Source organism: Lontra canadensis, unplaced genomic scaffold (assembly GCF_010015895.1).
Source record: "Lontra canadensis isolate GAN:19392208 unplaced genomic scaffold, GSC_riverotter_1.0 scaffold25, whole genome shotgun sequence".
NCBI lineage: Eukaryota > Metazoa > Chordata > Mammalia > Carnivora > Mustelidae > Lontra > Lontra canadensis.
In genome coordinates this window covers 13,526,855-13,540,843 of record NW_022631019.1, presented here as the reverse complement: position 1 = coordinate 13,540,843, position 13,989 = coordinate 13,526,855, and the positions used below count along the sequence as shown (strand labels likewise).

The 13,989-nt window shown below is 59.0% G+C and overlaps 1 protein-coding gene across 3 annotated transcripts in view; it reads left to right on the top strand.

Moving 5' to 3' along the window:
* The window catches only part of CAPZB (capping actin protein of muscle Z-line subunit beta), a 127,419-nt gene extending 113,790 nt beyond the window's left edge, over positions 1-13,629 (top strand). For 2 of the 3 annotated variants that reach the window (XM_032863600.1, XM_032863598.1), the window contains exons 7-10: positions 8,363-8,428; positions 9,113-9,189; positions 10,355-10,467; positions 13,174-13,629. In XM_032863600.1, coding sequence (XP_032719491.1) covers positions 8,363-8,428; positions 9,113-9,189; positions 10,355-10,457 — 246 coding nt within the window. In that variant the 3' untranslated portion in view covers positions 10,458-10,467; positions 13,174-13,629. The remainder of the gene's footprint in view (positions 1-8,362; positions 8,429-9,112; positions 9,190-10,354; positions 10,468-13,173) is intronic. The other variant, XM_032863599.1, reaches the window with a different exon arrangement.
* The last annotated feature ends 360 nt before the right edge of the window (positions 13,630-13,989 follow it).

The following is a 13,989-nucleotide window of genomic DNA, read 5'->3' as shown; positions in this document are numbered from 1 at the left end:
TTATTTATTTGACAGAGAGATCACGAGTAGGCAGAGAGGCAAGCACAGAGAGAGAAGAAGCAGGCTCCCTGCTGAGCAGACAGCCCAATATGGGGCTTGATCCCAGGACCCTGAGATCATGACCTGAGCCAAAGGCAGAGGCTTTAACCCACTGAGCCACCCAGTGCCCCATGAGCTGTTTAAATGAGATAAAAACTCAGTACTTTTAATACCTGTATTTGATAGATTAGATGGGGAAAAGGAAGAATTTGGTGACTCGGGTGGGTCTGTAGCCTAGTCATGGGAGCGTGGCATGCATTCAACGAGCGCAGAGCAGGTGTTTTGTCCGCGAGCCTGGGGTGCCCGTCGGAGCCTTGGACTCTTTGTGCGAAGCCTCCGCTGCCTCTGCCGAGTCAGAGTGGCCCGGAGCCACCAGGGACCTTGGGGGTCCCCGTCGCTGGCCCCCCATACAGGGCTGTCCCCACTCCTCCCGGATCCAAGGCTGGTGCTCACTGGGGCAGAGCCCATCATTCTGTGTGGACACAGGTCCTTGGCCTCCAGGGACCACTGGCCGGGGAGGGCAGCCGAGCCCCCAGGCCACGAGCTCTACCACCGCCCGCCTCCCCCACACCCTGCTACCCAGGCCCCAGTGGGAAATCCTAAATCCACATCCAGAGATGGCTTCCTGCCCGACTTAGCGTTCCCAACTATTTACAATTCCATCAGTTGACAGAGACCCGGACAAATACTTAATCCTCAGCCTTCCTGGTAGTTTCAGTCAGAGCCACCAGCCCACGGCCAGGGTCAGGTCCGGCTCGCCCGGAGCAGCACCTCCTGCCGAGCCCCGTGGGCCTGTTTGGACCACCTGGTGCTCTTGGGCTTTGATGAGGAAATTCATGCTCCTGTCATCATCCTAACGGCCAGTCCCGTAACTCATCTGAGGTGCATTAGTGCTGGGCTGCTTTCCAAGGTATGTAGCTGTGAGAGGAGAGGCAGGGCAGCGGCGGGGAGACCGGTCTCGGTTAATGATGTAGGGCTTCGGGGCAGACAGGCAGTGTGAGTTGTGGGATTAACCATGTGTCCCAGGTGCACCTTGGGGAAACGTCTGGTTACTTTGGATGGGAGACGAAGGGCTTCCAGGCAAGTTGAGCAGACCGGTGACAGTGACTGAACATGGGGCAGGGGGAGGTCTCTGTGCTTTGATGTAAGCAAGGCAGTGTCGCCTTTCCCCTGTGATAGTGAGGAGACCAGCATTTGAGCCCTGAAGTGATTTCCTCATGGTGATTTATTCACTTGGAGGCACAGCCACGATTTAAACCCAGATTTGTCTGTCTAGGAAAAAAAAAATTGGGCTTCTTCCTGCCCCATTGTTCTGCTTTTTGTCCCATGCCTGGCATTTGGTAGGTGACTGAAGGTTTGCACAGAAGTGCGCGGAGCAGTCCGCTCAGTGTGGCCGGGACACCCCCACCCCCACGGGCACCCCTCCGCCTCCAGCCGCCAGCTGGGCCCTGGGAACAGACACCCTGAGTTGGGGGGTCTTGTGGAGGGACAGGCCTCGCTGGGGGGACAGCAACCCAGCCTCATGGTGCCTCCTCCACTGGACTTTCAGTAAAGTCGGTTTTTCTCTCCGAGGTAAGTCGGCCACATGAGACAGCGCTCACCACCAGAGGCGCTGGGGCTTCTTAAGATGTTTAGTCAGGGGACGCCTGGGTGGCTCATTCATTAAGCCTCTGCCTTCAGCTCGGGTCATGATCCCGGGATCCTGGGCTCGAGGCCTGCATCAGGCTCCCTGCTCAGTGGGGAGCCTGCTTCTCCCTCTCCCTCTACTTGTGTTCCTCTCTCGCTCTCTCTCTCTGTGTCAAATAAATAAATAAATCTTTAAAAAAGAAAGATGTTTAGTCAGTTGAACAATCTGATTAGATTTCTGTTTTCAGAAAATGGCTCTGTGGGGTGGCATGGGGGAAAGTTGAAAGGGGGAGGGAACTGTTCGAGTCCTCCGGGAGCGAGGTGACTCGGGCCAGATGGAGGCGGCCTGGGAGGGTTGGAGGGGATAAGCCTGCAGCCAGGAGGTCAGTACGTGAGCTGGTGTCGGCCTCAAGGAGGAGAAGGGTAAGGCAGGAGGGGAGGGGCAGGGCAGGAGACATTTTGAGGTAGGGCGGGCGTGGCGTGGGTGGCCCTCCACCATGTGAGCGGTGGGATCGGACGCGGCTTCCTCATTTGAGCTCGTCCCATCGAGCGGTGCTCGCAGCGACCAGACCCGGGCTCTCCCTCTGGCAGGTAGGCCTCAGCATAGCCACACACCGCTGCCTCGTGTGTGTCTGGAAGGAAGGACCCACGCCAGCAGGCACCAACCCTGCAAGCCGGCCTGGCCAGTGGTCAGGAGACTCCTCCGCAGAGGCCCTCCTGGGTGGTTCCCTCCACTTTCCTCTTCCCCACACCCCAGCCTCCCCAGCTGTCCCTCCCCTGCTTCCACTTCGGAGGCTTTGTCCCTGGCCCTCTCCCATCTCATGAGGTGGCTGTGAGTATAAGGGCGGGATGTGGAGAGCTTTCTGTTAATTGTTGGTAAATTTAGGGCACCTGGGTGGCTCAGTTAAGCATCTGCCTTCGGCTCACGTCATGATCCCAGGGTCTGGGGATTGAGCCCCGCTTCAGGCTCCTTGCTCAGCAGTGAGCCTGCTTCTCCCTCTCCCTCTGCCTGCTGCGCCCCCTGTTTGTGTTCTGTCAAATAAATCTTTTAAGTAAATAAGTTTTAGTAAATTTAACAGTGACCCATGAATTGAGCCACATGTCCCCTCTGGTCGTGATCCGCAGGCTGCAGCAGCGTCCCCGGGGGCTCAGACCGGGTGCACCCCGGCCTGTGCGCCCTCAGCACACTCACCCATCACCACCCCTTTGGCCCTTTCTTCCCTCCACCCCTACCTAGCGACGTCTCCCTTAGGGATGTTGGCTGGAAGGCAGGTGACAGGTGTTTGGGCAGATCAGGGCGGCTGGGGAGGAAGGGGGTGCAGTGGTCTTTGTGGGAGCTCCTCACAGCCAAATCCTGCAGTCCTTCCAGGGGAGGAGGGCAGAAGGTGCCCATTGGCGCCGTGCCACCCCGGCCCCAGTGGGAAGGCTGTGGAGCAAGAACATATGTTGCGAGCCAAGTACCAACATGTTGAAAAGGAAGTTGCGCGGAGAGGTCACTTCTCCTGTGTGACAGCTGGAGACTCGGGAAGGAGGCAAAGGCCGTAAATCTCTGGAAGGAGATCCGAGACTTCCGATCTGGGGATGGGCCCTGCAGATGTTCGTTTGATATTTTTTTTCAGATTCTAAATATTTAGAAACGAAGGTGGAATGTTCTGTCGAGTTGGATCAGGCCAGTCCTTGGCCGGCTGAGCTCTCTGCCTGCTCCAGTGTACACTCCCCGTGACAGAGAGACTCCCGCGGGGCCACCTGCCCATGTGTCATGGCAGGGAAATGCTCTTTGACTCGAGCTTGGCGCTCGGTTTGGCTAGCCCGGGCGGCACGTTCTGGTATGGGGAGGAGGCCCACGGCCCTCTTCCAGATGTGGGGGAGCAGGGCCTAGGGCCCAGGGAGTGCTTTCCTGCTGGGGGAGGCACAGCTGCAGCCGGCTCCTTGTGTGCCGGGAGGTGGCCTGTGTAGGGATGAAGGCGAGAGCCTTCTAGGAACAGTCAGGCCGGAGAGGAAGGCACTGGAGATGCAGGGGGTGGGCGCCCTGCGGGGGAGGGAGGGGTCTGAGGCAGGGCTGGTTACTGTTCGGAATTTCCGAGCCCTGGATTGTGGTTTCCCTTTGATTTTTCCGGTAAAGGATGTACATGGGTGTGAGCAGAGAGGTCTCATGCAAGAAAACAAGTTTCAGAATTGTCGAGATCTGGTTCAGTGCTAGCCTGCTCCCTTCCCAGCTGTGTGACCTGGACCGTCCACTTCCCTTCTCCAAAACTCTGCATTTTCACCATCAGGCTAATTATGCCTATTCAGAGACAGTCGAAGAGAAGGTCCACCTGGATTCCTGGTCCGCGCTCAGTCAATCAGAGCTGCTTGTGCTGCTTTCCCATCTGCTTCGCAAGCAGAGACTTTCCCATCTTCTAGAATATATGTAGTTTTAGGCTCAGTTAAAATATCCCTGGATTAGGCAAACCGAACCTTCCTTGAGAGGCTGTCTGACCACTGTCTTCGGACTTGACAGCAGGCTAAGTCCTGGCCCCCAGGCCAACTCTTCCTAGAGCTCAGGTCAGTAACAAAGAGGACAGGACGGGAGGAGCCCAGGAATGGAGCTGCCGTCCCACCAGGCTCTGTCCTTGGCGTTGTGCGAGTAGTACCTCCTTCAGCAGAAAGCAGAGGCCTAGGCAGGCCGAGGCCCTCAGCCCTTGGGCTCCAGAGCGGGAGCCGTGGCGCCGGGGCTGGCTTCCCCCACCCTCTGGGCCGTGCCTGCCGGGAAGCGCTGCAGAGCCAGGGGAGGGACCGTGCCCCCCTTCTGAGGAAGAGGGCCTGCTTTCCAAACACTTGCCGTGTCCTTCCTGTCTCCAGGCCACAGAGAGAAGGAGAGGGAGGTGCTTGATGGGGACAGACGGGCTGGGCTCTGACTTCAGACGTGGTTGGAACCACCTTGTGGAACATCTGTGCAGCCACAGCACATAAAAATGTTTTTCTCTGGCAGCCACTTTTATAAGGATGTAATAATATATGCATTGCAAAAATAGGCCTATTTTTGGTGGGTCAGCATTTCCAGCAGGCTGGTCCTGACCAGGTGTGGAGGGAGTCAGCAGGGGTGCCTGGGAGGGGGCCACGGAAACGTCAGTGTGTGCCAAGGCCTCAGCCCGCACCCCAGCCCACGTCTTCCTTCCCTTCCCTGGTCCCTGCCAGGTCTTGCCTTGGGTTCAGACCCCCTGCCTCGAGCTTAGGGACCCCTGCTTCCCTCCCAGGGAGTCCATCTGCTCCCAGAGGAGACCAGGTGTCCTTACCTTTCCCCCATCCATCCCCACACCCACCCCAGACCTCTTCTACCTTCGGGCGACAGGTGGTTTCACCACGTCGATTCATTAGAAAGTTGATTCTGGAGCACAAAGACGATACCCAAGAGGTTGAATTGCTGTGTGACTTGACCTACCCTGATGGCCCGGACCCCTTTGCCAGCAGCCTGGGCCCCACTTTGGGCTGTGGAGTCCTCACTTAAAATGGGGCCCTCGGTGGGGACCTGGTTGGCGTAGTCAGTTAGGTGTCCGACTCTTGGTTTTGGTTCAGGCAGTGATCTCAGGGTCATGGGATTGAGCCCCATGTCGGGCTCTGCACTCAGTGCAGGGTCTGCTTAGGATTCTCGCTCCCTCTGCCTCTGCCCCTTCCACTCACGTGTGTGCACGCTTTCTCTCTTTCAAATAAATGTTTAAAAAACGAATGAAATACAAAGTGGGCCCCTGTGAGCTCAGAGGCTCATCGCTTCCCTGAGATTGCGAGGAGCCTGGCCCCCCCACACTGAGCTGGGGAAGGTGAGGGACGTCTCATCGTGGGAGGACGTGATTTGTCTGGGTCCCACCCCCGAGGCTTCTCCCTGCCCAGAGGAGCAGCTCTCTGAGCTGCCCTCAATCTGGGCACAGGAACTATTTCCAAGGCGGGGTGTGGGGGAGCACCAAGTGTGTTGGTGGCCAGAAATCCCTTTTGAAAGTGGGTAGATGAAGGGGCACCTGGGTGGTTCAGTGGGTTGAGCCTCTGCCTTCGGCTCAGGTCATGGTCTCAGGGTCCTGGGATCGAGCCCCATGTCGGGCTCTCTGCTCGGCGGGGAACCTGCTTCCCCCTCCCCCTCTGCCTGCCTCTCTGCCTACTTGTGATCTCTGTCTGTCAAATAAATAAGTAGAATCTTTTTTTTAATAAATAAATAAATAAATAAATAAATAATAAAAGCGGATAGGTGGAGCCCCGTCCTTCCTCCCGAGCGTGCGCCAGCTTTTGTCCAGAGCGCGCGTACTCCGCCTGTCTCGGCTGCAGGGTTTGGCTAAGGGCACGTGTTCCAGCAGCTCTGGATGGGGGGTTTAGGAGACCTGAAGTGATGGGGAGTAGCTGTCGCTTCTGAGTTCGGGAGCTCTCACTGCTGTTTGGTAGGGACCCAGGTAGTCTCTGAGGGTCAAGACTTCCCAGGATCGCTGGTCCAGGGGCGCGGAGGCAGGGCACATGGCCCATTCTTGCCCATTTCTTGAGGTCAGGGTGTTCCGACCTTTGCCGCTTTGCCCTGGGTCTCTTCCAGCCTGGCCTCTAAACCGAGTCTGGCCCTGCAGGTGTGGCTGTGCCAGGCCGGTACTTCCTGAGGGCCAGAGCCCCCCGCTGCAGCACCGTCGTGGGACGCCACCCCCAACCGGCCCTGGACCAGTCCTGTCCCCAACATTGTGGCCGCACAGCACGTGGTTTTCACGCTTGCGAGCCCCTCAGAACCATGAGGGTCTTCGCAGGACTCAGTTCCCATTTTTTACTCGGTGGGAGTCACGTCTGAGCCCAAGAGAGCGATTCGCACTCCCCTCAGCCCGCCGAGGCAGGAAGAGCAAACGTGCTGTGCCCCGGGCAGATGACCCCTTTGAGCTTCCATGTCCTTGGGTTGAGAACAGAGTTCTTCTAGAGACTGAGTAGAACAGGCGACTCTGTGCTTGGCCATGCTCCATGGTAGCCCACGTTCCTGGGCTCTGACTTGGACCCTCGCTGCTGTCACCAGGATGCTGAGAAGGCTCACGGCTGTGCCTCCTCCAAGTCCCACGTAGGCACGCCGGCTCAGGGCCAGGAAGGAAGCCTGCAGGACAGCAAAGGGACAGCAAAGAGGCCGCCCCGGGGACCCAGCATCCCAGCCATGGCTGCGGGGGACTAGGTGGGAACCTGCCAGTGGTGTGACCCCTAGAGGAGTTCTCTGCTCGCAGCGTCCCCATCAGAATAGGAAATTAGGGCTTCTTGTGGGATTTGCCCACGACGAGCCCATGTGGATTCCTAGATTAGCGATAGCTGATTTTAGATGTGCTGACAGATGAGTTTAAACGGTCCCATCAGAACTTGGGGAGTCCAACTGTCAGACCCACGTTTAAGTTCTGGCTCTCATCTTCCTCGTTTTGTGAAAGTGGGGTCAGCCTCCGCCCTCCTCAAGCGTTCGGCCCCTCCTGGGCCCGCGGTCCTTTTTCAGGGATGGCTGATGGCTCCATGGAATCGGACGTGTCCAGCCCTGGGAACCTGATGAGTGAGAGTGACTTGGGTCTCTCCTGCCATCTGCTCGCCCATTTGGGGCCTCATCTCACTCTTAACTGGGTCTTTTCTACCGTTTATGGCCTGACGGTCATTCTCCCTGATGGAGAAGAGAAGTCAAGACAGGTGAGAAGCAGCAGCAAAGCCTTGAGGCTCTGAGCCTCGGCCATGCCTCGCGCTCTGCGTGTCCAAAGCCTTCCGAGCTCTGGCCGTCCCGACACCGCCGTTCCTAGCTCTTTGTCCTGTCTCGTGATGACCTGTCTCAGCGTCAGTGTTTTGTTTCGACGACAATTCCGTCCGTAACTGAGCATTCTTGTGCTCACCGCTCTCCTGGGCGCCCCTCGAGGTGTGGACAGGGGAACCTCTTCCTAAGGGAGCGACCTGTCCTGTGAGGGAAATAAGACTGATGCGGGGGGGGGGGGGGGGTCCCGCACCTCCTGCAGAAGGGCACAGGTCAGGGATCCTGTCCCTCTCCCCCACCCCACCTGCTGCCTCGTATTAGTACTTTCAGTAAAACTTTATCGGAACTTTAATAGTTATGATTATTGGGTCAGACCAAACCCTGCCCGAGACTCGGCTTGCTGGGTCCCACTCGGTCCCAGTCTAGGCATCTGGGTTCAGATTCTTCTCTTCCGGCCACAGCCAGCCCAGCAGACTGTGCAGTAAGAAGACTCTGGCCTCGGTTCTGCCCTCACTGCCTGCGGCACCTCCTAGCTGAGCCTCAGTCCCCCCAACCCGCCCCCCCCCTGCTCTTTCTGGGCTGCTGGACCCTCCCTCTGAAGCCGCCATCGCAGGGCAGTGGAGGCATGGTGGAAGCTCCCCTGCATCCCTAGCCAGTCCCCTGCCAGCGTGTCCCTTGTGCCCTCCCTGCAGCGGCCCTAGGACTGGGAGGGTCATGCTCCCAGCAGGGCAGCAGCAGAGGACCCTCTGCCAGGAGTGGGACCTCTGGGTCTCTGCCCGCTGAGCTGTTTAGGCCCTAAAGCTGCAGTCCCGCGTGCTTGGGTCCCCCAGCTGGAAAGGTGGCCTTGTACCACCCACAGCTGGCTCTGCGGCTGGCAGCAGGAGCAACAGGCTCTTGGTACACCCCAAGAGCGCATGGTGCTGGAGGCAGAGGCTGCCCTTCGCAGGCAGTGCCCGGCCCCCTGACGTGGAGGAATGCTCTTCTCTTTCGCAGATGGAGAAAGATGAGACCGTGAGCGACTGCTCCCCGCACATAGCCAATATCGGACGCCTGGTAGAGGTGAGTGGGCCTCAGGGCTCGGGTCACTGCTGCAGCGCGGGCCATGCTGCCGCTGAGGCCTGGGTGCGGCCTGCTGGCCTTGTGCCTGACCGCTTCCAGCCCTGTGGCAGCCCGCGGCACCTGTCACCTTTGTCGTGCTTCTCGGGTTTTGCTCTCTTGCCCTGGGCTCATGCTCTGAGCCTTCTAACGGGCATGCAAACAGGGCTCTGCTCGTAAGCCACCACCTCTCCTGCCCCCGCAAGGACCCCCTCCTGCTCCCGGAAGTCTGCACTCCAAGGCCATGGGCTCAGATTGCAGTGGCCTTTGCCTTACCTTGGCCACGCTCTGTAGAAGAAGGGGTGGTGTGCTTGGGCTGCACAGAAATGTGCCCGAAATTGGTGGGGGGACTTGCGGCGTGGTGACGTGGTTCAGACCGGCTCCCATCGCGGTCAGCATTGGCCTCCAGCCCCTGAGTATTGGCTTCCTGGTGCCTGAAGCCTAGGAAGCGCTCAGCAGGCAAATTGGTGGGGGCGGTCCTCGGCCTCTGGGGGGCTGGCTCACCTGGCTTTGGCGCGGTCCTGCGCCTCCCCCCTGTGGTCGCAGTGGGGACTGCAAGGGTGGGCTGGTGGGCGGTGGGGGTCGGGGGGAGGGTAATGGGTCTCAGCCTCCTGTTTGCCATCCTGTCTGACTGGCATCCCTTCCCAGGATATGGAAAATAAAATCAGAAGTACGCTGAATGAGATTTACTTTGGAAAAACAAAGGACATCGTCAATGGGCTGAGGTAACGTACCCCAAAGCATAAGCTTCGGAACCAAGAGATGTGGATTAGAGTTCTAGGTGTTCGACGTGGTAGTCACGTGGCACTGGGCCTCAGGTTCCTTGTTGGTGCCCCTGGCACCTCGTTGGTGCCCCACCCCGTGGGATCGTTAATGCAGATTCGGAAGGGTCAGACACCTCGTACGTAGACGCTGGTTCCTACCCTGCTGTTTCTGTTTTCTGGGGACTCTCACTTGGACAGCCACCGGTGCCCTCATGCCTGGAGTCACCCCTCAGTCCCCCGCCGGGCCAGTCCCATCTGTAGCATCTGCCTGGACCTCCCCACGCATGAGGGATTGCAACCCTTTGAGCGGCCTGGCCCCCAGCTGCCCCTCCCCACCCATCCTGTGCCCTCGGTTCTGTAGTGTTGGCCCAAGTGAAGGCTGAGAAGGGCTTTCTGGATCTTCAGAGTCCATGGGGGGCAGACAGAGCAGAAGGCCAGAGCCCCTTCCGGTGCGGGGGGTGGGGGGCAGGAGAGGTGGCTGTGGGATGAGCACCGTTCGTCAGAGTCGGAAAACGAAGAGCTCACACGGGTCTCCTCTCCAGGACCCTCACGTAGTCAGGGAGGCAGGCCTGCCACAGGGGTCAGATGGGATAGCATCTGCCCCACCACGGTGTGAGGCCCAGGTCTCGTGCGCTGCCCTCAGCATCCAGCACCCCGCCCCCACCCAGAGCCCCTTTCCCTGTGTCAGTCTCTCCTCTTGGGCCAAAAGCAAAGGTAGGGAGCTGTTCAGGGGGCCTGCCTTGATTTGCAAATTCCCCCAGGAGACAAATTTCTAGTCTCCTCCTCATTAGAGTTTAAAATATCGAGGAGCCCCCTCTGCATCTGCATCTTTCCACTTGCCCACGGGGACACGCGGTCTGGCCCCTGGTAGGTTTCCCTCCCCCGCTCCTGTGGCATCGCTGTCCTGTGGTCACGGGGGGGGGGGGGGGCGGCGCTCCGTCCTCCAGGAGCCCCCTCCCTGCAGGGGGTGGTGGGCGTGAGTACCTTCGGCTTCGAGCTCTGTGGCTCCCCTCCTTGCGCGGGGGGGGTCTGTGACGATGCCGCTCTGGCCCCGCGTCTCCAGCAGCCACCTGCTCCTCGGTGTGCCCCCCACCCCGCCGCACTCACCTCTGACCACTCTCTGTAGATCTGTTGACGTAATCCCAGAGCACCCCAAGTTTCAGCAGCTGCAGAGGGAGCTTTCCCAAGTGCTGACCCAGCGCCAGACCCACATCCAGCCTGATAACTAAGCCGGCACAGGTACCCTGCCTGAGAGGCGCGAGCGCCCACCCCACTAAACAGGACTCACTAGCCCGCCACCACCCCCGGACCGGCTGTGGCCACGCGGTCCCTTAAACCACCACTAACCCCCTGTGTGTTGGCTCCCGGCCATGGGCAGCCACGTTAACGTGCCGATGCGGCCCCGTGTAACACAGACCCGCGTCACGTGTGTGCTGTGTGTGTCTTGCACTCCAGGCAGGGCTGGGTGTGGGGCAGAGACGGGGTTTGGCTCTGGCTCTGGAAGAAGCCCGGTCTGGGGATTAACCCTGCCTCTCCAGCAGAAGCCGCTTGTCTGTACCACTTGGGTTGGCCACAGAGCAGGGCTGTGTGCCTGGCCTTCTGCGAGGCCACTGCCCCAGGACAGTCTCCCCGAGCCCGCGGTCTGTGCACCCAGGGTCTCGGGCTTCCCCACCCAGCGTCCCAGAAGCCATAGAAGCCTTCTTGGTGGGAAGTGGAATGAGGGCGGCCACGACTTTTGAAAGGGCGTATGGCCCTGAGCCTGAGGAGAGAGCACAGAGCAGAGGTTGAAACCCCCCGGCCGGGCTTGCTGCACCCCTCCGCCCCCCACCCCACCCCCAGAGCGTCTGCTGCTGGAGCTTGGACCCGTGTAACCTGTGCCTAACACGCTGCGGCCGTCCTCGTAAACGCCTCACACTGACGAAAGGGAGATAGTCTTGGTTGTTGAGAACCGTCGAGAACCACAACTTGAGCTTGGACAGATACAGGTGTATGAAAGCCGTCGGAGTCCCAGGAGGGGCTTGGAAAGCCTGTAGGGCAGGGCTGCAGAGCCCAGGGCTAGGGGATTTCTGCCCAGGGACTGGCCCCTGGGGGCCTGAGCCAGAAGAGGCTCAGCAGGATTTCCAGTGGGTCCGGAGGAGCGGGGCGGTGGGGGGGTGGGGGAGCACCATTTACGGAACCGGGCAAGGCTACTCTGCATTTGTGGGACTTCCGCATGTCCGTCTGGCCTCACACTGGGACCATGACATTCCTGTCACAGCAGAGAAAATCTCCCTTTTGAGGCATGCCACTGTAGTGCACTTTTCTTCCCAGCCCTGCCGCGTTGTGGGGGAGGTGCTTTTAAAGTCTTCTAGATCCCTGCCCTTGGTCAGTCCTGTGGCCACCACTGCAGGCTTTCTGGCATAAACCTGCCCCTGCAGCAGTGGGCAGCTGGCACTCCAGGGGTCCAGGACGTGTCCTTCCCACACTGGTTTGATGTGGCTTAGCAGTGACCTTTCCAAGCTCTGTCCCCTAAATGAGTTCTCGGTCCTTACACCTCCAAGCCATTCTAAGCCCAGTCTCCCGTCTCTTACCTGATTCTCACTCTGGTTCTAACTCTGGAACTTTCTCCCTGGTGGGGCTTGAGGGCTGGGCACAGCTCTGCTTGGCTTCTCCCTCCAGAAGAGGCCGCACCCGCGCCGGCCAGGGAGCGGAGCGAGTTGCCTCCCGCGGGGGGGCTTTTCCTGAAGCACGAGGTGGACTGCCAGGGCTGGTGCCGACCCTTCCTTTGCCGCCGTAGAGCCAGGGGCCACCAGGACAGGTGTTCAGAAATGTTAGAAAATGACAGCACTCGTAGAGTTTCTAGCGGCGTGGGATGGTCTTGCCTGTGCCCCCTCGGAGTGTGGGGAGGCCACTTCCTGTGCGTGTCCGGGAGTGTGTAGCCAGAACTGAGCTGGGGATGATCCTCTTCTCCTCCGTACTGCTTCGTGTTACTTGACCCATTTGGGGAAGTTGAGGATTATTTTTTGGCCCCTCCTTCCCATCGCTCCTCATGGCCAGCGCACACGGAGCCTGGGACTCCTGAGGGGCCTGGTGTCTGCACTTTTCCCGCCAAACCCCTCGTGTCTGCTGCTGCAGAACAGTTGGAAAGTTTATGAGTAGTCGAGTAAGTGCTTGGTTTGTCGACATGAAGGGTCATTTGGACAGAGTCCCGAAGCCTTCGTGTCCTCATCTGTGAACTGGGGACACCAGGAAGACACCCCCCCCCCAGGATGCTATGAGAGGAAAAGGAGGCTGTGTGGGAAGCGCTGTGTAAACTGTCCAGCCCCATGGAGCTGGGTGGCCGCTCACTTTGGGGAAGAGCGTAAACAGCCACTTGAGTGCACGCACGTCAGCCTGTCCCCACGAATCCCGGATTTGGTGGCGGTGACCCGGGGCCCCTTAGCTCAGTCCCATACTGCCTCTGGAAATCCAGGCCGGGGGAGTTTCTTGGCCAAGTTCAAGCCGATGGTGCCCTGGACATGAACCCAGTCTGCTCAGCTGTCCAGAAGGTCTCAAATGTTCAGTGGGTGAACCTCTGCCCCCCTGCACGTGGGGGGTAAGCGGCGGGCTGCCTCTGCCAGGCAGGGATGTGATGAGGGGGAAGCCCAGGAGCCACCTTCTGCTTCAGGCTGACTTTGGGACCTGCACCCAGAGAAGTGATTAGGGTGCTGGTGGCTCCAGTGGGCGCCCCCCCGCCCCAGCCTGTTGCAGAGGTGAGCACCCGTCCGGGTGGGCTGTGCGCCTCCCCTGCGGGGCCTGGTGAGGGGCCAGTGGGGGGTGGTGCGGGCCTGGGGCACTGTGGCCCTCAGCCCCTCTCCGGCACCGCCCACCGTGGGGCCCAGCCCGGCACCAGCACTGCAGCGCCCTGGCCGTTGCTGCTGCCCCTGCCCAGTACACGGCCTGATGGACTCCTTTCCTCCCTGGCAGGTCTGTGCAGACTTTCGCAGACAAATCAAAGCAAGAAGCTCTTAAGAACGACCTGGTGGAGGCCTTGAAGAGAAAGCAGCAGTGTTAGAGCTCGGCTCCGTGCTACCAGGACGCGCCACACGCTCGTTAGTTTCCTTTCTTAGAGAACTCGTCTTCTGCTCCCTTCCTCGCCCCGCGCTTCCCCACCAGGTCATGTAACACCGGCTTCACCGACAGCACGGCGCCGTCTTCCCCTGAGAATAAAGCCCAGTCAACACCCTCCGTCTCTGAGGCCTCCTTCCCACCACGTTTTGCTGTCAGAACTCTCCGTGTTTCCGCAGAGACCGTGTGTTTTCGTTTGCCCCAGCCCCCCCACCTGCCCCCCACCCATTTATAGGCATAAAATACTGTCCACCTCTCCTTCCTTCCCACCTTTTTGTTACATTGGTGTAAAAAATGTAAAACAAAAAAATTTTATGAACTAACTGTGGTGTGTGAAAGAGAGAAGAAAAACTGGAAATCTGATTCCACGTGTGTTTGGGAGTAGCTTGGGGTTGGGGCTGGGGGACAGGGGACAGCTCCGGGAGAAAGGGGGTGGCCCTCCACCTGTCCTGCACGGACTTGAACCCTGTCCCACGGAGACCACGTGGTGGGGGTGCGGGGGTGGGGCCTGCTGACTGTCCGCTCTTCTGGCCAGGTGCTTTCTTTCAATTTTTACGGAATGCAAAAGGAGTTTTTTGTTTTATTTTGTTTTTTTGTAAAGCTTAAAAAAAAAAATCTACATCTTATACTTGAGCTTCCATACTTAAAAAAAAAAAAAACAAAAAAAAAACAAAA